Source organism: Argiope bruennichi, chromosome 9 (genome assembly GCF_947563725.1).
Source record: "Argiope bruennichi chromosome 9, qqArgBrue1.1, whole genome shotgun sequence".
Classification (NCBI taxonomy): Eukaryota; Metazoa; Arthropoda; class Arachnida; order Araneae; family Araneidae; genus Argiope; species Argiope bruennichi.
Window position 1 is genome coordinate 89572230 of NC_079159.1, and position 23339 is coordinate 89595568.

The 23339-nt window shown below is 25.9% G+C and overlaps 1 protein-coding gene across 2 annotated transcripts in view; it reads right to left on the reverse strand.

Moving 5' to 3' along the window:
* The window catches only part of LOC129984030 (uncharacterized), a 127899-nt gene that overhangs the window by 21408 nt on the left and 83152 nt on the right, over window positions 1–23339 (reverse strand). For both annotated transcript variants that reach the window (XM_056093784.1, XM_056093783.1), the window contains exons 2-13: window positions 22712–23065; window positions 18714–18868; window positions 17181–17346; window positions 15101–15294; window positions 13118–13290; window positions 11682–11897; window positions 10249–10338; window positions 8856–9059; window positions 7031–7291; window positions 4524–4736; window positions 2994–3137; window positions 2775–2904 (exon numbers count right to left, since the gene is read on the reverse strand). In XM_056093784.1, coding sequence (XP_055949759.1) covers window positions 2775–2904; window positions 2994–3137; window positions 4524–4736; window positions 7031–7291; window positions 8856–9059; window positions 10249–10338; window positions 11682–11897; window positions 13118–13290; window positions 15101–15294; window positions 17181–17346; window positions 18714–18868; window positions 22712–23019 — 2254 coding nt within the window. In that variant the 5' untranslated portion in view covers window positions 23020–23065. The remainder of the gene's footprint in view (window positions 1–2774; window positions 2905–2993; window positions 3138–4523; window positions 4737–7030; window positions 7292–8855; window positions 9060–10248; window positions 10339–11681; window positions 11898–13117; window positions 13291–15100; window positions 15295–17180; window positions 17347–18713; window positions 18869–22711; window positions 23066–23339) is intronic.

Below are 23339 nucleotides of genomic sequence, written 5' to 3' on the forward strand. Positions count from 1 at the left end.
AAGAATATTTACCGGCCTTTGTAATAGCTGCTCTAAAAATATTGATTGTACTGTACGAGAGTGATCTGCCACCTCTTTCTCTGAGAAGAAGTCACTGTCTTTCAAAATATTGCAACAAGCTCTATAGCCACAATGATCAGCACAGAACTTCTGCTTACCTTCATCCATGGTATAATAATAAGCATTTAAAGAAACACAGTCCTTTTTCCTTCACAAAAGAGATGGGTATACCTTCTGGAGTTGTGGAACTACATTTCTTAAAGTCTTATTGGAATTTTAAGTTTGACCTTGATCGAATTCATTTCCATACTGATCTCTAGGCCAAGGTAAGCAAAAAGTCAGAGTTACCTGAATTTACTAGATAAATGGCTCTAGAAACAATTCATAACATTCCATCTTCGGTTCTGAAAATGTACACTGATGGCAGTAAAGGAAATGGTGGCATTTCTGGTAGTGACGTGCACATAGAGACTCCTTAAGGAGCTACTGATATTTTGATTAGAAATCCTGACAACTGTTCTGTATTCAGGTCCGAATTTATTGCAATCTATGAGGGCCTTCAATATATCGACACATCCTCTGAAGATGTCTTCAGGGACATTTGGATTTTAACGGACAGTCGTGCCTCTATACAGCACTTTTCTCATTGGACAAAAGTGGGGGACAAGACTAACATGAATATCTTAGACCTTATTGCCAGGCTCTCCGCTGAACACTCTATACACTTTCAGTGGGTCCCCTCACATGTTGGTTTAAATGGTAATGAGATAGCCGATAACTTAGCTAAGACAGCCTCAGCTGACATATTTCATGGTGATGCAACACTAACTTATTTTGAAATCACCTTTATCACAAAGGTAGAGTTGAGTGCCCTTTGGAGGGTTGCTCACCCTTGGTATTTTGGTAAGAGTCCTGGTTGGTATCACCGTCTGGATATCTCTAGAAATGGTTCTCTCTCATGTTTTGAGTGGACACACCAAATCCCTCACCTTCCAACATGGCCAGAGAATCTTTGCTGAATGCCCATGGTGCAAGGCAGATAAAACCTCCCCCAATCATATTCTTAAATGTTTAAATTTTAATATTTGAGATTTTAAGGGATTTGTATTGTTTTCAGACTTTTTAGAGATCTTTGATTTAATGGAAGTGGTATAACACAGCTATACCACCTGGGATCAGAAAGAACAACAGATAAAATAGAGTAATTGATAAAAAAAAATGATTGTTTTAAGAAATATAGATAATTCATGTTTCAAAAACGGAGAAACATTTTCAGAATTATACTTTGGCATTTATTTGTCAATGTGAAAATTCAAAAGCAGAGTAAACTAAATGTATTTAGTATTATACATTTCTTACCTTAAAACCCTAGATTTATTTACTGTGTTTATACATAAATGTTTAACCATTCTATTTGATAATATTAAGCATAATTATTAGTATATAAATATTACTTAAAAATAAATTTTAAAAAATGTAAAAATCTAATAAAATTGGCATAGTAATTAAATTAGCAGGAAAGAACGGTACAAAATTTGTTTGTATAGAATCATTTTCCTCCAAAATAACAACTAGAAAACTTCACAAATTCCCAAATTTAAAAAACAACATGCTTAACATATCTTTGGTTGGAAGGATGATTTTGGGATTTTTTTTTTAAGGTTTTTAATTTAAATAAAAATAACATAATGCACAATTAAAATTATTTTTGGTCATGCATTTTAAATGACACCTTTATGTAGAAATAAGTAGAAAGCTAAATGGAGAATATATATATATATATTTCCTATTATTATGTAGAAATAATAGGAAAGCTAAATGGAGAATACTTCTGATTGTTTATGGTTTGTAAATATTATAAATATTCTACTTTCTGAATGCATTTGACATTATATAAATTTAAGGATAAGAATTATTAATAATTTAAAATTCATTTCGTAGCATTTCATTATTTAACATAAATAAAGTTTGTATTAAATATTTCATTTCAAGTTTAATTAGAAGTATTCTCCACTCAACTTTCCTGTATATTTCCAATTAAAGATATCATTCATAATTTATAGTCAAAAAACATTTTAACTGTGTATTATTTTATACTAAATACCGATAAAAATATGTTTAGAAAATAGTTATTTTTATTTTAATATACAGTTACTTCCAGAAAAAAAGCATATTAAAATGTAGAATGAACAAATCATGTGATAAGTAACATATAAATAATTTCACATAGATTCTGACATGTTTCAAACTTGAAGTGTTTCTTTATCAAGCTTAGTTAATAAAATGTGATCCTTCCTTAGAGTTGATGTTCAGTTAATTTTAACTGGTTTGATAACAAACTTTTTGTGTTCTCATAGTTTAAAAATTATTTTAGTGCAACCTGTTAATTTTTTTTCCAGATTTAATTAGACTTCTTTATCAAATAATTTATTATAAAGCAAGATTTTAGCTCTGGTTGAATTATATTTATTCTATATGATTAATAACAATGTTTTGATAATATTGCTTTAATTTCTTTAAAATTGATCTTTGAATGATTGCTTTTACAAAGCATTGTTTAAAAAAATGAAACCGAAAGAAAATTTACAAGAAAAGTAAAACCACTTTATAATGAATAAAGATTGCAATAAATAATTTATTTCAAGGTATCAAGATATTAAAAATTACTTTTCAGAACACAAATTTTCAAATTCCAGAAAGCATTACCAAAAGTGTTTAATGCCTCATCCATTCCAACAAATAAATTTAAAAAGCAAACTTGGCAAATAACAAACCTGGAAGGAGACCAGAAAAATCAAGAATCAAAATAAGGCCTTCAAAATTTGAGCTACATTCCATCTTCGGCTCTGCGAGCCATGGGATCATGTACTTTGGCAGTTTAGGTTCTTCATTTATCTCAGTCAACTGAAATTTAATTTTAAGCCCTTTCAAGAAAAACGTAATTGTGAATATATTCTTATGATGCAATAAATTCTAAAAGTTGACCAATTTACCTCCTCTGGCATTTCACAAATCACATCCAAACTATTCAAAATATCTAGTAGAATTGTCTTATGATGAAATGCATTTGGCCACAGACTGTCTAAATTTTTAGAGAGTATGATATCACTGTTTATTGAATTTTCATTAGAATCATTCTGTAAAATAGTAAAGTTGTATTAGATACAACATTATACTTATTGCTTAATCACTTTTAAAATTGAGAAACTTCGATAAAAAAAAATGTGTCTTCCAACTGTACCATTCTCCAATAAAATATCTCAAAATTAAATTCATTAAAAAACAGCAAAGTATATTCCTCAAAAATAAATTTAAACAATTTTTATTTTCAAAAAATTTAATTTCCTTCTTTTTATTATCTTATTCAATTATAGTTTAAAAATGTGCAACTCGATTCTAGTAAAGTAAAATGCCTTTGCATAATATTTGTTTTGCATAAAGTCATAGGGCCTTCAATACACATTAATAAACTTGTTAACTATATTTATAAAAGAAACTATTTAGTGGATTTACAGGAAAGATAATTAGAATTTGAGTTTTGAAATTCAGCATAAATATACTTTAACAGGTAAAAATACACACCTCAAAGTAAATTTTTTGAAATTTTAAATATCAAGTGAAATTCTAATGTTTCCCTTCTGTAGCTTCCAAAATAATTTTTACACCGTTTTAAAAGTGTTATTTAATTTATAATAATTTAATTGCCATATAATTTTATTACAGGATTTTGGCAACTTAAAAAAAATTTACATGATTTTTAATAATAGATTTTATTGTTGAAATGGAATTTCATTGTTTCATACAATATTCTGAATTTCTTCCACTATTGAAACATAAGGAAATTATATTACCAAACAAGAGAACTTATAATTTGATATAGATTATCTTGGGAATTAAGTTTTTAATAGTACTATGATGTAATTAGATTTGGTTTCATTAGACAAACTCCTCCTTCACTGAGGAGTTCATAAACATTAATTTATATACAGGGGAGTTAAATTAAGCACAATCAATATTCCAGGCAAGCAAGTTGGTAACAAAAGGCAGCTAGTAATTAAACAAAAGTATTGGCAGATGGCATTGATGAGCAATTAAAAGTTAGTGTCATACAGACATTTTATTCATTTATTGTAAGACTATGTTAAAAAATACAAACGCAATGGCCTTATTGAATTTAATGGGATGCAAGAAAATTGCACATTAAGATACAATAGAAATCTCATTTTCTAAATGAATAATACTAACAATAAATGAATCAGTTTAGAACTATAAACAAATACAATTAATTTAAAACCCTCAATGCATTAGAGTCATATTTTTCATTACTCATTTGCAAATACTATTACAAAGGTATATGAAGGAGGAAAAAAAAAATAATGAGTTTACACATTATAAATCTGCAAGTTCTGGATTTGAGAAAATAAAAAAAAAATCACATATCACTCCAGATTCCAACAAGGTAAAAAGTTCAGCACATAAAATTAATATATGTAACAAATAAAAAAAAAATCTAATATCCTTACTTTTACAGATAAATGCATATCAGTACTCAAAAGTTGATAAGCATAACTAATAAACCACTGAGGCTTCAATATAACCATTCCACTAATATCATCAGTTTCATGAAGCTGTTCTGAGCCCATGTGCCATAATTTCCCCTGATGATGATAGAAATGGACCATGGAGTAAAATTCTTCATCAGATTCAATATTTTCTAAGCGAGCCACTTCAGAAAGCTGTTAATAAACAAATGTCAAATACTAAAACAATTTTTACAAAATAAATTAAATTTTAAAAAACACTTTTCCTTGATCCTTTATAAAAGTGTCCACTCACAGCTTATTTCCTTATTAAAATCAGTTCAAATGGTGGAAATGATAAAACATTATGCAGTTAATTTTTAAACTATATAATTTAAAAGAATGTGACTTTCATTAAGTCCTATATAGCCTGTATAAAGATTGCAGAGTAGGACCTTTAATCATAGAATATTTAACAACATAATAATTGATATGATAATTTTTTTATAGTTTGACTTACCAAAATGAAATTATATATTCCTTTCATCCTAGAAATACATTACTGCTTTGTAAATTTTGAGACATCATAGTAAAAGAGAACCATGAAGAGAGGAGGAGAAATCATGTGTTTTAAGCATTAAAAGGCATGAACAATAAATATACAAATATGCTTCTTACTAAACAATAATTAATATACTAACTAACCTGTTACTAAACAATAATTACAATATATATGTTACTACTAATAATAATACACCTGTTTTTTAAACAATAATTAGCATAGTTGATTTTTAAAAAATTAACAATAAAACTTGGGTAGAAAAACTATATTTCATACAAATAAATCTTTTCCTGTCTCAGTATATAAATAATGTGCATAAATTTATGCATATTAAATAATAAATTTCAATTATTCATCATTTTATTAAATATTAAATATATCCTTGTTCAAATATGAAGAAAATATGATTTTCTACATAAAACAAAGTTTAAAGGAACAGTATTTCAGACTTACAGCTCAGAACATTCAAAGGGGGTTAACACAAGATTGCAAAAATTGCAAAATGTTGCATATCAAAATTTAATAGAAAGGTAGAGTGGGTACTAAAAGAAACATCTTAACAAATACCATTTTTAAGCTGAAAACATATCTTATATGTATTAATTTAATTGATACTTATATCAAATGTAAGTAGCTATTACACTCCTATATAATGTGCAACTTGAAATAAATACATGCCGCGACTAATATTGATTTTATATATTACAGCTAAATGATATTTATAATAAAAACTATTTTACTATTTTCCCCTCACAATTAATAAAAGGCATTATTCTTCTCTTTCTTTAAGTTCTAAAATACAGATTACCATTATTACTACTTCTTAAGAACTCAACTTTTTACTCACAATGCTCTGAAAACGAAAATTTTAAATCTACTAACCCAGTATGTATGTTGAAATATTATATATTTTCTAAAAGAATACTTTGCACATTTAAAAGAACGATAACAAAGAATGATATTTCTATAAAGACAATGATGAATTGTTGTTTAAAGAGAGTAATTTTTAAGAAGAAAGATTATAAACAAAAAAAAACAGATATTAAATTATCTGGAACAAGAAATTCACAACTATGAGTTACATTCAATTTTTCTTATGATATCAGAAAAAATAAATCATTGCCTTTATTGTTTTCATTGCTCTCTGTTCAATGGAAACAAGCATACAAAATACAATTTTCTGAAACCTTAATAATTTTTATCAAAATTATTAAATCAAACATCAACACATTAGAAAAAACCCATTTAATTTTATTTCTACTATCACCTGACTATAACATTAATTGAAAAAAAATATTTTTAATAAAATGTAAAGCTTATTACAATAAAAAAAAACATTAATAGTTTGAAATATTCATTTATATTACTGCACTCTTAGGAAATAAATTGATACCTCCCCTCTTATCTCCAAACAATACACACTTAAAAATAGAGCTTTTATTAAAACTGAACATTTTAAAAGATAATTACAACATGAAATAATAATAGAATTAAGGTATGAAGGTCAATAATTATGAAATTAAGGTATGAAAAATAAAGTCATCAGACAAGCTTGCAGAAAATAATCTGTATTAGCAAAATACATTTTATGTGTTTTGTGGTTCTGAATTGATTAAGATTCTAATGTCTTAACTTTTATGAAGGCAAACTTTACTTATATAAGGGGGGGGGGGTATGACATTTTTAAGGAATGCAGAAGGAACTATCACAGCATATTGCCACTTTAATGTTAGAACAATATTAGAATAATATTATGCTACTCAGAAAACTGAAAGAAAAAACACAGACATATAAACAAGATGTAATCTCTAGTATTACAACATACAAAACAAAATCTCTATTGTAAAAAAAAAAAAAAAAAGAGATCTACAAAGATAGAAAAATAAAACTTGCAAATATATATGAATATATAATGTAAGTTTAAGAATTTAATATTCCATTAAAATACCTTATTTATATCAGCAAAATAAACTTCTCTTTCAATCAATCTATCAATAGCTTGCTCAAACAGCATCCATTTTAATGGAATTTCAGTTCCAAAGTGAGGTAGTTGTAAGGAAAGCTCTTGAATTTTCCCCCTTAACTCAACAATCATACTGTCAACAGCTAAAGTCTCAGGATTTCCAACATAATAGAAAGTGGGATGCACAAGATGGTAATACACTTTATCTTGGATGCTTTCTTTAATTTTATTAAACTGATGTTCTACCTAAAAAAAGAAATAAAACATTGAAAAGCATAGTTTTATTCTGACTCCAAGAGAAAAAAAAAATAAACTGCCTAAAATAAAAGCAACTGTAAATGTAACATGATATATAAAAATGAAGAAATAATCTTTAAATGCAAAAATATTTAAAGTCATTATAAACTGTTTGACTTTCTAAAGAAAAATTAAATGTTCTGTTTTCATTAAAATTCATCAATGTGATAAAAAAGAAACTTTTTTTTTGCAAATTATGTATTAAATACAAGAAAAAAAAACCCTTAAAATATAATGGTACAGTACATTCCCGATTATCCGCGGAATTGGGTGGCGCGGCCGTCGCGGATAACAAAAATCGCGGATAATCCGAAAAAAGCAAAAAACGGGTATAGCAAAAAAGAAAACAGTGATTCCAACTTTGAAAAATCGTTTTATGTACAATAAAACGTAAAATAAACAGCAGGAAATGTTTAACTAACGCTTAATATTTTAGTATATCACTCAAAACTAACTTAAAATGCATTTTGTTAATGAAAACAGAAAAGTGCTTTGTATTTACGAGAGGCGTCAAGGATACACAGAAAAATTAATACATATGTACTGTTTTAATACTGTAATGTATTATGTAATTACAAAAGCATAACTGTAAAACTGCACCATTTAAAAAAAATCAGTCAAAAAAAAAAAAAAAAAAAAAACTTTGTGCGGCAGGCGCGGATAACCTGCCCGCGGATAATCGGAAGTCTGCTGTAATTAATAATCAGTTTTATTTAAACAAAAAGGAACAAATCTATCAACTATACACTACATTCTGTATATTTGGTACTATTAATCCATAGTACATACGATCATCAAATCAATCAATTAATAACGATTACAATGTTTAATTCTTTGATGTATATTTTGAGAAGGCTTTAAATATATGTAATGTATTTAAAACACTTTTATGCACGCTTATGTTATTACACTTATATACATAAGTGTTTCAAAAAGTCTATTCTTTTCTGATGCTTAGATTAATTAGATGATTTTAAAATATGTTATTTAGTTAGTTAGATTATAATTTTATGATCAATTTTTATGATTACTAAAACAGTAAACAACTGTGGTTAATAATTCTCTTTTTATTTTCAATATATAGGAGAAATTCAGATTCTAAAAAAATGTATCTTCAATAAATGTTAGCTCATTTCATCATCTCATTTTCAATGAATGTTAGCATGTGCAAGTAAATCATTTAAATATAAAATATTTTTAATAAAATACCAATGTATTAAAAAGTGGAAATTTTTTTGTGAAATTATTTTCTACTTTTTAATCTTAAGATGTATTATTTTGCAAACTTTGGTGGTAAGGAAATGATAATGAAATTGGTGATTAATGAATAAATTCTGAAAATATTAAAATGGTATATTGGCATCAAGAATGCTCATGTGAAAATTATTTTAATTTATTATTAAAACATTGGAAAAACAGTGAAAAAACCTTCATAAAATTCCATCTTAACAACAAACATGAAACAAGTCAAGCAAAATAAAAGTACTTAAAAAGTGAATTATTTGTTACTTACCCCTGATTCAAAAGTTGTTGAATCTTCTTGAATACCAACAATTAAAACTGGTGGGAACAAAGTGCAAATTAAATCATTTATAATGTTTTCTTCTGCCTGATTCTTATTTTCATCTTTTGGATGAGCTAATGAAACATAAATCATTTCTAGCCAAATATTGAGCAAAGAAAGTGTTGTAAGATTGTAGCTGGGTGGAAACTCCATCTGTTTTGAAAAAAAATATTTTTTCATAATTGTAACAAAATATAAATTTTAAAATAAAATTTTTGTACGTTACTATACACATCAAGAGAACTAAGCCTGGTGTAAAGTAAGCTTGAAAAGAAAAGGATCTAATTGAGTGAATAAGAAAACTCAACATAGTTAATTAAATTTAATTATGCATATATGTAATAACTTAAGCCAATCACTTTAAAACATATTTTGAACTAAAATCATTAAAGCAAACAAGTCATATTCACAGACTAAAATGGGCCGATTACATGAAGAACATATTTGGTTGACAAATAATAATACTCAACCTCTAAAATTTCATTGAATTATTTCCTTAAATTATTAAATTTTCAATTTTAATACCATTTTCAAAAGAATTGAATTTTAAAATTGAATTACAAAATTTGTATAGAAACAATGGTTATATAATCTTATATTAATCATACTACAATGATATTCAAGTTTATATGTTTATGTATGCATGTCAAAAATTTGTAGGATTAGTTCTGAAGAGTAAAAATAGATCACAGAAAAGATTCAAGCCTGCAGCAATAGTGACTTTATATCTTGGTAAATCAGTGTACCAAATGATACTATTATGCTAACATACAGAATAGTTATAATTGGTAATAACACATGTATGGTAGTAATTCTCTAAATTACACTCTTTTGGTGAATCTAATAATAAACTGAATAACTCTTAAAGTTCTCCAATTAAAAAAAAGTTCTCATAACATTATCACTGGGCACAGAACTGAAAATCTCAATCATCTGGGCTGTGATTTAACAATGTTTTACAATGAATATACTTGATTTACAAATAAAGTTTAATTTCATTTATAAAACTAATGATTTATGTATACAGTATTATTACTATTTAAAGAGAATTTATTCAATTATAAATACATTTTAATCACAGAAATAAATATACAATTTTAATTTACACAAGCATTATTATCAAAAAATTATGGTTTAAAACAGCTTTTTAAAGTATATATTATAACTCCATGCATCATTTTTCATAAAGAAATTTAATAAAACATTGCGAATATTGCAGTATGACATGAATAATTCATGAAATGTATCAAACATCCTTTCTATAAAAAAAATTAACGAAAAATTTTAAAAAGTTTTTTAAAAAACTGAATCTATTTTCTACAAGATAAACAAGAAATCTTACTCCATAACCTTCAGTACTTTGAATAGGATTGTCCAAATCCTGAGCCAAGTCAAAAACAAAAAGATAAATTGTTTGTGGCGAAAGGAACAACTGTAAAAGAAATTATCCTTCATTTCACTTATAAAATGATTTAAATATATGACAGAGTAACTAATAATTTTGATCCCATAAATTTATGACAATATAAATAAATATTAAGTAAATTTTCTATAATATTTGCAATTCGTAGAATTGATAATTTATAAATAATCTAAAAGCATTAAGTGCTTAATCGATTTTCCACTTCAAACTTTTCTGATAAAAGAAATAATAGTGCAGATATTGTTTAATGCTATATAGTTATGCAAAGTTTCCTAGGTACAAATTGAAAAAATATGCTTAGTATATTTCCATATTTTTAATTCTCTCTTCTTGTTTTTAACCAAATTAGCAATTTACATCAACTTATAATTTGTAAGTTAAACAGGAATCAGCATCTCTGTGAAGCTTTTATTAATAGATTCCAATTTTCCATCTTCTCTTTGTCCATTAATAAAAAAAACCTGTTTCTGTTTATAAATTCGACTACCTGAACAATAACCTTTGACTTCAATTTTATCACTATTTAAACTTGTGGCATTAAAAAAAAAATGAATTTCAGAATTAAATTGAATTAAATCAAATCAGTCAAATTAGCTTTCACTAAAAAAATATTCAAGAAAGAAAAATAAAAACATCAGATATTTTCTTTGTTTATTTTTTTATGAATCATCTGATTTATTGAAGATCTAAACTAATAGTGTCTGAATTCAAAGATAAGCAATTGTAAATGACTTGATTTTCAAATAAGATACAAAATTTTTTAACTGCATCAAATCATACATTTAATATCAATTTCATGCCCCTCTTCTTTCTGCAAATTATAATAATTTTTCCCATTCTTTTTTTACACACTTTTTTCATATACATGCTTGAAAATTATGTAACAGAAAGAAAATATTAATAGAACATGTAAATGCTCAATCAAAGTGGAAATCATGAAATTCTTGTCAATAATTATAAGAGAAAATTTCTTCCATTGAGAATTCCACAGAAGAAATTTGGAGGCTTGAATATATGTTACAAATATATATACATTTAAAATATTATCACTTAATTTTTTTTTTAGAATCTTTCTTTTAATGGAGCTATAAAAGTACATATTTATAACATTAATAGCTAAATCAATAAACAATTTATAGTAATTTAATATTTCTCACTAACAATAAAAGCATAATTACCAGAGTATTATGCTGGTTTATATACCTATTATGCTGCAATTATATACCTAATTTTCCAAAATAATAGACAAGTATAGATATTTCTTACATATATATTAAATCTCAATACATATTTTTAAGTAACTAAAAAATACAATATTAACACAAAATATTTTGAATTTGATAAATAAGTACCTGATGTAAAAATAAATATTTTGGATGGCCACTATAATTCCAGATATTAAAAGTTATGGTGACATTATCAGATGATTGCTTTTCATTTTCCTTTTTCTCCCAAATTTGCTTACATTCTGATTCTTTAAGCATAGCGTCTACCAATTCTACAACACGTCTAGGAAGGTCATCAGGCAATTCTTCATTTTCATTTGAAATGCTGTTATCTTTAGAATTCTAAAATGAAATTATTACATTGTCATAAAAGCAATCTGAATAAAATTCATTTAATTTAATGCAGCAATAAATGGGAAAAAATTTGTGGCGATATAATATGCATGAATTAAGCTCACATATGAATATGAAAAGGAAAATTATTAATAAGATAAATAAAAATGTGAAAAGCAAAAAAAAAAAAAAAAAAAAAAAAAAGATTGATACAAGATTCACAGCTGGTTTGACCAAATTGATTATCCTTTCATATATTTTTGTAGTCAAAAATATTATTCTATAAAAGTTATAATTTATAATTGAAAACTTCTTAAAATATGTCTTGTATGTATGCATTTGGAAAAAGATTATTTATTTGTAATCATTTAATATTAATAAAAAAATAATATTTATAATCATAGAATTTATATATTACTACTATATTAGTTTAAATATAATTTGAATATCAGTTTTTGTATAAAATTGTTCCATTTGTAGTTGAAAAGAGACTGAGAGAAAAAAAAAAAAAAAAAAAAAACCATCAAAATAACCTCTTTTGAACAATCAGACAAATAAATTAAGAATATTTTTACTTTCAAAGATGATTTTGCTAAGTAACAAGCTGCAATTACAAAAAAAAAAAAAAAAAAAAAACAATAAAACTTCATAAAAATTATTTAAATAATCACTAAGTAAATTTCACAAATAATGAAATAATCACAAATTTGAATTAGTTATATGACAAATTAGAAATCAATAATGTAAAATAAAAATTTTTAAAAATTTCTTCAAGCCAAATTTGTTCATATATAACATATTCTACATAAATTCTACATAAAATGAATTTCAATATTATTGTGAAAATATAAGCTCAAAATAACATTATTGCATAATAGATTTGTTAAAAAAATTTTTTTTTGATCTCCTTTTTATAACATAAATGACCTTCTTAAAATAAAAATAAAACAAAATAAGAATACTTTTATGATCAATATAATCGATATAGAAAAAATTTCTTTCCTTAAATAATCATTGCAAATTAATTATTCTTTTGAATTATAGACTTAAAAATCAGATAGTATCAGCTCTATATCAAAAATGGATTATTCAAGAATCTGAAGACACAATTTTTTGTCAATCCTACTGAATGAAATCTATGAATCTATGAATGAAACAAAAGAAATTTGATGAAATAAAGCTACGTATATGAAAGGTTATTAAATTTTGAGGGGATTGATAAAACATACAGATGCTTCTTCTTGTTTTGACATGCTTCGTGACATCTTTGAAAGGCTTGACTGGAGTCTGAAACCAGGGGTTTTCTTTCTCTCTTGCTCTTTGCTTCTTTTTCTTTGTAGAATCATTTCTTTCACAATATTGATGGCAATGGCTTTAAAATATTCTTCATCGGCAGATATTACTACAGCAAATAAAAATATGAAACAAATTATACATTGTAAAATAAAAGACCCAAAAAATCAGAATTACATATTGAAACTACAGTATGTTCCAGAAATATAGATTAAATTTAGTAGAAACCACACTTAAGGAATCCACAAAAAGAGTAGGAGAGCCTTCAGAAGTTTGCAAGGTGAACTGAAAATAGTAGATTTTTTTTAAATATATATAATAGAAGAGATAATTAGATTTACTGTAGAAAAAAATCCATATGAATAGGGCTTTTGAAACTAAATGATGCAGCCCTAATAGTTTTACTTTGAATAGTTCTGGAGTTAAAAAAATAATTGTCCTTCTTGTTCCTTTCTCATTGTTTAATATCTGCAAGCAAAAATTGTTCAGAAAAACCAACTTAAGACATGATATAAATTCACAAATCACCATTTAATTTGAGCATTATAAATGTAGCATTAATTAATGCATTATCTATCTGTTTCTATTTTTTTTAAAATTCTATAATCAAGTTGAAATTTTTTAATGAAAATGGAGTCATAAAAATGTTTTCCAGCCCTCAAAGGTCTATTAGTGGTAAAATTTCATAAATATTGCAATAAAAAATAGGTACAAAAGTAAATTTCATTACTGTTATATCAAAATGTCAAACTCTTATATCAATTAGCTACATCTGATCTCAGAGAGCTGTATATTTTCACAAAATGCCATGTGACATCATTGGTCCCAGTTTCTACACAAAAATTTTATATTTTCAATAGTTTTTGTCACACATTTTGATATAACACTGACAATATGCAAAAATATTAGTATTCAATATAAAAAAATCTTGTAAACATCACTTGGCACAATTTTTACAAGATATTTCAAACATTTACTGTCATTTTTATCTATGGTTGTAGAATTCACCAATTCACCTTCATTTGGGGACAGGAAGACAAAATAGACAAAATAGACAATTAGACAATAGACAATAGACAATTTACAATAGACAAAAAATTCAACTTTTTAAACTCTTTTTAGGAAGCTCTAGACTACTATCAAATCAAAAATAAAAGTAATCTATGCAAATAAATAAAATCATTTCTGATTGCATCCCGAAATATTGTATACTATAGAACTTAAAGCCTGAAATATTATTTGGCATATGTAATTTTTCAAATTTCTTAATTATTACTTTTTTTTCTAAAACAGTAGCTAAGATTGTTGGATATGTAGAGGAATAGCAAAAAGATTATCAGATTTTGGAAACTGAATTATTTCTAAATCTCAACAATCTCTTTGCAATACTTTACATATTTAACAGCTTACAAAAAAACTTAATTATAATATATATATATATGCTATTTTTATTAAATTATTCACATTATAATAAAAGTATTATATTTAGAACAAAGCATTTCTTCAAACTTAAATTTAAATATAATTTTTTAAAAATCAATCTTCCAGGATCAGGAGTCAATTTCATTCAAAATCATAAAAGAATTTCAAAATTCATTTTAAAAAGGAAGTGATCATTAGAAATAAAGTTGCATCACTTCTATTTTATAACAGCCAATTAAAAAAATTACAAAAGCAGATATTGAGAATAGGATACAAATTTACTTCTTGCTTACAAATATTCTGCATTAAATATGAAAATACATTTTTTTTGATAAAAAAATATTCTAAGGTATGACAAACCCGATACATATTTAACAAAATCAATTACAACATCTAACAACAATATTCATCATATGACATTTTTATATTATAAATATTTCTGTTCAAAAAATTAAATGAATAAGAAATACAAAAAAAGATTACATAATTTCACTAACTGAGAGGTGGTTCATCTTCACTTTTTATAACATTTTCATCTTCCACAACATCTTTTTCATCATTATTATTTGCATCTTCTGTTGAAGACTTGTTTTTTACTTTCACTAATGTCCAAGGTTGACCATTAGAATTTTCAGAAGTCTGACAAACACAAGATGTATCAATCCCATCATATTCAGTTTCAAATGTTTCACTGCAATGAAATTAAAATTTTCAAATCTTTCAAAATAATTTGCAAAATCTTATTTAAGCCATTTAAAAATAAAATATGTATTTATATACAGATATATTGTTGCAACATGCATTATTTCACAAATCCTAGAGTTTTAATTAAATCAAAGTAACATACATAAATAAAACCAAGACAAATGATTGAAGATACAATTACAGTTCTTAAAATAATGCAATATCTCTATCAAATTATGCTAGTTTGTAACAATTAATTATAAGCATGGAAATAATTTAATGAAAGATCAAATTAATAATTTGCATTTTTTCAGTGAATATTCTGCATTTTAATATATTTACATATTTTTAAAAATTAAGAAATGAAATATTAGAAATATATTTTTAAGGTACATTTAGATAAAAGTTGAGATTTCTCAATTAATGAGTTTAACACCAATAATAAATGCAGATTTAAAATTTATCAATCTTAGCTTATAAGACAATGGGATATATTATAAAACAAAGACATAATCTAAATAGCCACTCAAAGATAACTTTTCAGTATTATTAATTAATAATTTCAATTGGTAATAAAGGTAATAAGTTTTTTAAAATGACATAAATTGATTTAAAATTAAATTAAATTAATCATCAACAAATTGTAGAAAGATCAAACAAAATTCATACTTATCATATAAATTAGTAATAAAATAACAGAATAAAGTTGTATTTTTTTTTTAAATAAAAAGTTTATATATTTCCAAATTAACAATATCCCCCCCCCTTCTCTTGATGCTTGCACCATTAAGACACAAACTGGTGATTGAAGCATGTGTCTAAAAGAATTGCAATAATTTTTTTAAGACATTTTTTGACAAATATACTCTTTTGGTTCAAGCAATAGTAAAAATCAGCTATTAAAACATATCTAATATGTCCTTTCTTTAGTTTATGAACATGACATTCAAAACTAAAATTATTGGTATTGTTATCACAAATATAGCTTTTTTTGTAATATGATCAAAAGTTTATTTAATTCAGCACAAATTTTAATAATCTTTAATAAGGCATTTTAATAGAGTTATTTAAGATACATATTTCCATTTATAACCTACAAATAATGCTATGATATTATTAAAACAATAATCAATGCTTCCTGATCAGTTATCTTCAAAAGTTAAAAGAGGAGAATAAATTATCTTCAGAAATGCAAAATGGATAAGTAAAATAAAACACACTAGAAAAAACTAATCTCAGCAATTTTTTATTGATGCAGCATCTTATAAATATAATTAATAAATAAATTTGATCTTATTTGCTTTTTATACTATATCTGGGTTCAAAAGTCTAATAAAATCAGAGATTTTGGATTAGTCAATTACAGATGATTTCTGATTTAATTATCTTTAAATCTACAGCAGTTTTTAATTATTAAAAATTAGTTTTGGAGAAAAGTGCCAGTACTACAATAAAACTTTTGCACAGGCAATATCATGTAAAACTCGTGTTTTTTATGAATAAAAGGATAAGAAACGTTGTGGATGATTCATTCTAATTATTTAATTCTTCATTGATTTTTCTAATAGTACATATTTTTAAAATATTCTTTACTACACATAAACAGCATGAAAACAAGTACAAAGAATTTTTTTCAAAAGGGAGAACTTGATGATACCTAAATCATAGCAGCACGATTTTATTGAATATTTTAACTATGATAAATTTCTTAAATATTTTCCTAACAAATATTGAAAATAAAATTAAAGAATGATATAGTAATAATTTTTGTGACTTATATTACTTTTGTTAATTATATTGCCCTTTCCTCTGGAATCAGGATACATAGTTTAAGAAAATGATTTTTGGTAAGCATAATTAATTTTTCATGAAATGTCAGTTTGATTATCATACCTTGATTTGACAAGAAGTTTCTTTAAAACAGTTTTCTTCCCGTCTGGTGGTCCAATTAGTGCTAATCTTGTATGATAATAGGGATTACTTCCATTACTCAATGCATGTTGGTAAGCTTCTACCGCTTCAGGACCCCTTGCAATAACTTCTGTAGGAGCACTTCCAGCTAGCAAAAAGTTAGGTAACATAATATAATGATAAGAAATTATAAATACATGAAAAAAGACAGACAAAAAAATTAAAGATTGAAGACATTGTTTAAATTTTTTCTCAGAGAGACAGCTGAATTTTTATTTCAATTTGTGTAGATTTATTAAATGATGGATATTATTTCATCATTATGCTATATAACTAAACTTATAAATACCAAAAAAAAATTATAAATAGTGTTAATTCTCTATCAATTTATTTTTTGTTTCTCATGCAATATAAATGTGTTTTATAATTTTTTTAAATTGTAATATATTTCTATGTATAAACATGTATTTATATGAATAAAAATGCATAAGTACATTATTAATGGACATTTATATTTGTTTTTGGCATAAAAATGGGGATTTTAAATTCTTTCAAACACTCGCCAAAAAAAAAAGAAATTAAAAGAAATCTCATAAGAAATATACAATTTATTTTTTGCATTAATATAAAAAATTAACTTATAACAACTATTTATGCTTTTGACAAAGAAAACATGATTAAGCCTTTAATTCTAAAAAGGCTATAAATATATTTTACTAAAATTAAACCATTGTGAATGGAACCAGATTCATTTAACCATTTAATGAATGATAAATGTATTCTAATGCTTTATGGAAACAATTCATGTGAAAACATTCTATATGATCCAGAATTGCCAAAGTAAAAGGAATGTCAAATATTTAACCACCATACTTAGTTAATACTCAAATAATTATATTTTATTGTAATTTCTATATTTTTGCAACTTTATAAATGTGCTATTTATTCTCATGAACATGGTTATTACTAGTACAGGAGTTGGATACTTAAGTGCATACTTTTATTTTGCATCAATAACAAAACCACTTCGATTATTATGATTGGTATAAATATTTTTCAATCTCTAAGTTTAGGGCCTACATGAATAGAATATATCAATTTTAATCAAGTTTTTAAAATTTATAATTAGAATTAAAACAAAATTAAAATTTATCTGAAATTTAGTAAAAAAAATGTTAATAAAAAAAAATTTTAAGCAAGATTTCTTTCAATTAAAATTTTATTAATAAGAATATTTTTTTAGTCAGTCTTTTCCTTTCAAACTTGTAATTAACATAGTAATAATAAAGAGAATTATATCTGACACTCAGTTGATTATTTCAACCATGTACTAAAAACATTGTAGAAATTGAATAGAAAATTTAAAGAATTTTTAATTACATTTTATGTAATTCTTAATTGGCATAAAGTAATTGATTTAACAATTTACTTTTAAAAAATTTAAAAAATCATTAATTTTTAAAAAAATTAAAGAGATCAATAACAAATTTTTAAATCAAAACAATGGAAACTTACAACTGGAGACAAATTTTGCAGAAACACTTATCCCATATAAATCCAAGATTATCCATAACTGCTCCTTCACAGGTAAATTATTTATTATGGTGCCTTTATGGTCATTGTTAACAAACAGGTGAAGTTGTCCCTTACTGTTCACATAAAAAGTCAGCCTGCAAAAAAAATTAAGATTTTTTTTCCATGTTAAAATATTAGACAGTGGAAAAGAAAATCAAACATCTTTAAAGCCAGAAAAATATACTATAATATAATAAATGAGATTTTTAAAATGAAAAAGCTCAACTTCTTAACATTAAAAGGAATTTAATGTGTTATAAATTTTTAAAAAATATTTATTAAATACTACAAATTAAACAGACAATGAAATACTAAATTGCTTGACAAAAAAAAAAAAAAAACTTTTAAACCACAAATGGTTCAATAATTATAATAATTCAATTTTTTAAAAACATTTTTTTTTTTTTTTCCATTAAACGTTATTCAAAAGCATTAAAAAAATATATTCAAAATTTTCACTTTTTCATCTAAGTATTTTAGTTAACTTTATTTTAAAGAGAATTCATAGAATGAACAATATAAAAAAATTACTTTGGATTTTAAAAGGCGTATAGGCTTCTAAAAGATGAGTTTTCTCTTGCCTTCTAATAAAGTAAATAACTGAAGACAAAGTTCCAGAAATTTTAATTAGGTTAATGAATGTTTCATATTTAACGACTTATGAATTTATAAATTTATTTGCCTAACTTTACGTTTCAAATATACAGAACAACGTATTTGCAACATGTTATGAAAATTTTTATCTAAACAAGATTCTGAAGTTGTTTATCTTCAATAAAATTAATTAGTATAAAACTATTTTTTAAACAAATGAGTAGAAAAGGTACCAACTTATTTTATTTCTTTAATTAAGCATTTTTTTTTTTTTTTTCACAAACTCCTTTCCTTTTATTTATTCTTACACCATTTCAATTCATCGGATATCGGTAGTGACACAGAAATCAAATTTCCCACAACATTTGTGTTCCGTCAATCCATTGCCAGGTTTACAAATCAATATTAGAACAAAACAATATTTCTGTTTTTCGTCTGCTACAATATCAAAACTGGAACTTTGTGCAAGCATATCATATATGTGGTGACTCAGTTTTAAAACCTGCATTGCACAGAAAACGCGAATATACAGGCATTATATTTGCGATGTTGATTTTCTTCTTCCCTTTTCTGAAAAACAGAAGTCAGAAAGATCGGAAGACATTATTGTCTTGATGTGTATTCCGTTAGTTTTTCTTTTTATGGAATCAACAAAGCAAGGGATTTTTTTATCCGGTAGGAAAAATTTGCAGTGCTGCTGTTATGCAGATTTATAACAGGCATATTGATCCATAAACTATAGTATTATTCCGGATAAATGTTTCTTGCCTGTAAAGAATGTGTGGAAATATTGGCAGAAATTAAATATTAACAAGGAATCTATATTCTTTATTAAACTTTTATTGTATCCATATACAAAAACAATTGGAATCTCATTTACAAATTTAGAAACATTTCGAGCAATTAAAACTGCTTTTATATTGGCCATGAAACTTAAAGTGCAACACTGGAACATGCATAAACATAAATAATTTATCGCAAATGGTATTATCTTTATTGAAAGGATTATCGGTATTTCAAAAGTATCTTCAACTATTTCTGTCTCAATTTATGTCTTATCGCAACTAAATGAGTCGTACTTATGGAACAATAAAGTCTTCAATTTAGTAAAAGCATAATAGTACTTTACATCAGCATTGACGAAAACGTTTATGTATTTAATATTTTTTTAAAAAATATTTTTAAGTATTGACCTTTCTTTATTAATTTTGGGCCTTACAAAAATGGAGATTTTATTTTATTTATTTTGAAAATAAGAGAAAAATTAAAAATATACTTCTGAACAAAGAGAAAACCCGTAATAAAATAAAATAAAATAAATGGTAAAAATTCAATTCAATTAATAGGAAATCACTTTTTTAGCTATTCCTGATCAGTGTAAATTAACTCCTGAATTCTTTGTTGCATTCATTAACATATTGGGAAATTCACAAAATTTTTATTTGCGACTATGATTGTGCTTTAGAATCTTGTTACTCATCGGATATTCTCCATTTGATGATTCTTGGTAAATGAATTAGCTAAAACATTACTTAACAGCTCTATTTGAATGCAGAATTTATTCTTCCAAAGATTTACACTTCTGTATGCCTTTATCTCTGAAGATTTGTTTTGAAATGTTGAATGCTAATTTACTTCGCCTTTTAACTAAAATTATCAAAGTAAAATAAAAAATTATACTCAATTTTTTTACATTCGTCTTATTTAATAAAACATTTGTAATGGTCTCCGAGAAATAATCTCGTACACTATCTAATAAAGATGCTATCTCCCTTCTCCCGTATAAAAGTATGCACCTTGGGAAGGGCATTGAAGTCAAGAATGTCAGATATTCTTCATAGGATAGAACATATATATACATATATATTCCATGCATGTTAGATCATTGGCTAAATCCGGTCTGACTGCCTGTTTTTGAAAACGGTTTGGGAAGATGGAAGAGGCATTATTCGACATGTGATTTTTTTTTTTCTATCTTTACGAAAAGCAATTATTTATAAATACTCTGTACAAAAACACTTTAATCCAACACCCCTTAAATAAGGTATACTGATTTCCTTTTCTACGTTAAAACTAGAATTATGATTGATGCAATAGTTGATAGGTTCACGCAATATCAACATTAAACTCGATGTTCATAAATTATGTAGAAAACACAGTCGGATAATGAACCTTGAACTTGAATGAAAATGCTAATATCGATTTCCGATCAAAATATATTTAAAGAGGGAAACAAATAAGGTAATAATAGGGCATTTATATTAATAATTTTAACGAACAAAACTTTTATTTTCCAAAAAGGAAATTTAACGGTTTTTTTAAATATAAATTTCGTTGTTACAAATTTTAAATGGGCTATTATTTGGATTGCATTTCTTTTTACTTTCGCACATAAAAGTATACAAAGCAAAAGTAATTGTAATAGTCAAAAAAAATATGAATTCGAAATTTTGACAAACTTTCAACTTACAAACCTCTCTGAGTTTGAAAAATACATTTTTGGAATTATGTCTGTGAACACGGTAACTCAAAGACGTGCAGAGCTAAGTGGATGAGATTTGGTATGTGGTCTTCATACTAAATTTGTAATTAAAAAATTTTTTAACGAAATTTCATACATTAGAAGTTTGTCTGTCTTCTGTCCGACTAAACATGTAAAAACATAAAGAGCTAGATGAATAAAATTTGGAATATAATTTTAATATCCAAAGTGTGGATTCATATTAAATTTTGGTACTTTTCCGTTATCCGGGCGCAAGCGAAAAATCACCAAATAATGTAGAATTCCGCCAAATGCATATAAATGCGATAACTCAAAAACGTAGCGATGTTGATTAACTAAATTCGCTATGTAAACATGCCACTAATGTATAGCTCAATGCCAAATTTGGTTTCAATCTTTTGACAAAAACATGCCAAAAAAAAACACATTCGGTTTTTTTTTACTATAGTATGAAGTACAAAATTATCATGGACAGGACTCTGAAAATAAAAATCTGAGTATTCAAGGCCTTTCCCAAGGTCCACAATTTGTCGGTGGGAGATATAACTTTTTTATTAAGAATTATATGGGAAAGCTTCAGGAAGGAAATGAGTGTTTAGCTAAAATTGTGGCAGGAGATGAGATTTGGATTCACCACTTCGCACCTGAAAAGAAACGGAGTTCCCTCAAATAGAAACAATTCACTTCCCCTACTCGAAAAAAGTGTCGAACTGTAATCTTCTGTACTAACTGTAATCTTATTTCACAGAAAGCATTTTTAGTAACATCATATTATTAATTACAAACTTTATAACACTATGGTTCTCTGTTCTGAATCTCCCGATACCAAACACATACATACCTGTTCCCATTTTTCGCCCAGGCTTCAGGCAAAGGCCTCGCCCAGAATCCGGGTTTGGACGTCAAATCAGGGCACACATAGCGCGGCAATTTCTTGTTGACAAATGTGGCGGGGTCCTGCATGGTGACCCCGATGCGAAGCGCTCCAGTCCAGTCTTCATTGGCTCCCAGATGCAGGCAGATGCGGGAATTGATGGACAGTGGTTTGCTGCTGAAAGCAATGCCGTCACAGAAAGAACTGGTGCGGGACGCCCGACTTCCGCCTTCGTCGATGACCACGTTGCAGCCATGGACGTTGTGAAATTTCATTGTGGACGATCATCGTTGACATCGATCTGTCCGCAGCTTTCTACGGCTAGAAATAAGATTTTCGAATTTTTCAGATATTAAGTAACAGAAACTGTATGTTGAAATATGAACTAAAGCTGCAAGAGATACAAATATTCAAACTTATTGCGAGAATCCAGGACACAAGTCTTTTTACTTTATTGCATACGTAGTATAAAGATAATATGGTAATCAGCTAAACATTCGAATTCGAGATATTGACGCATCTCCACATTTTAGACCTTCTGAAGTTCGAAAAACACATTTTTTGGAAAATATCCATCTGTGACAAAGATAATTCC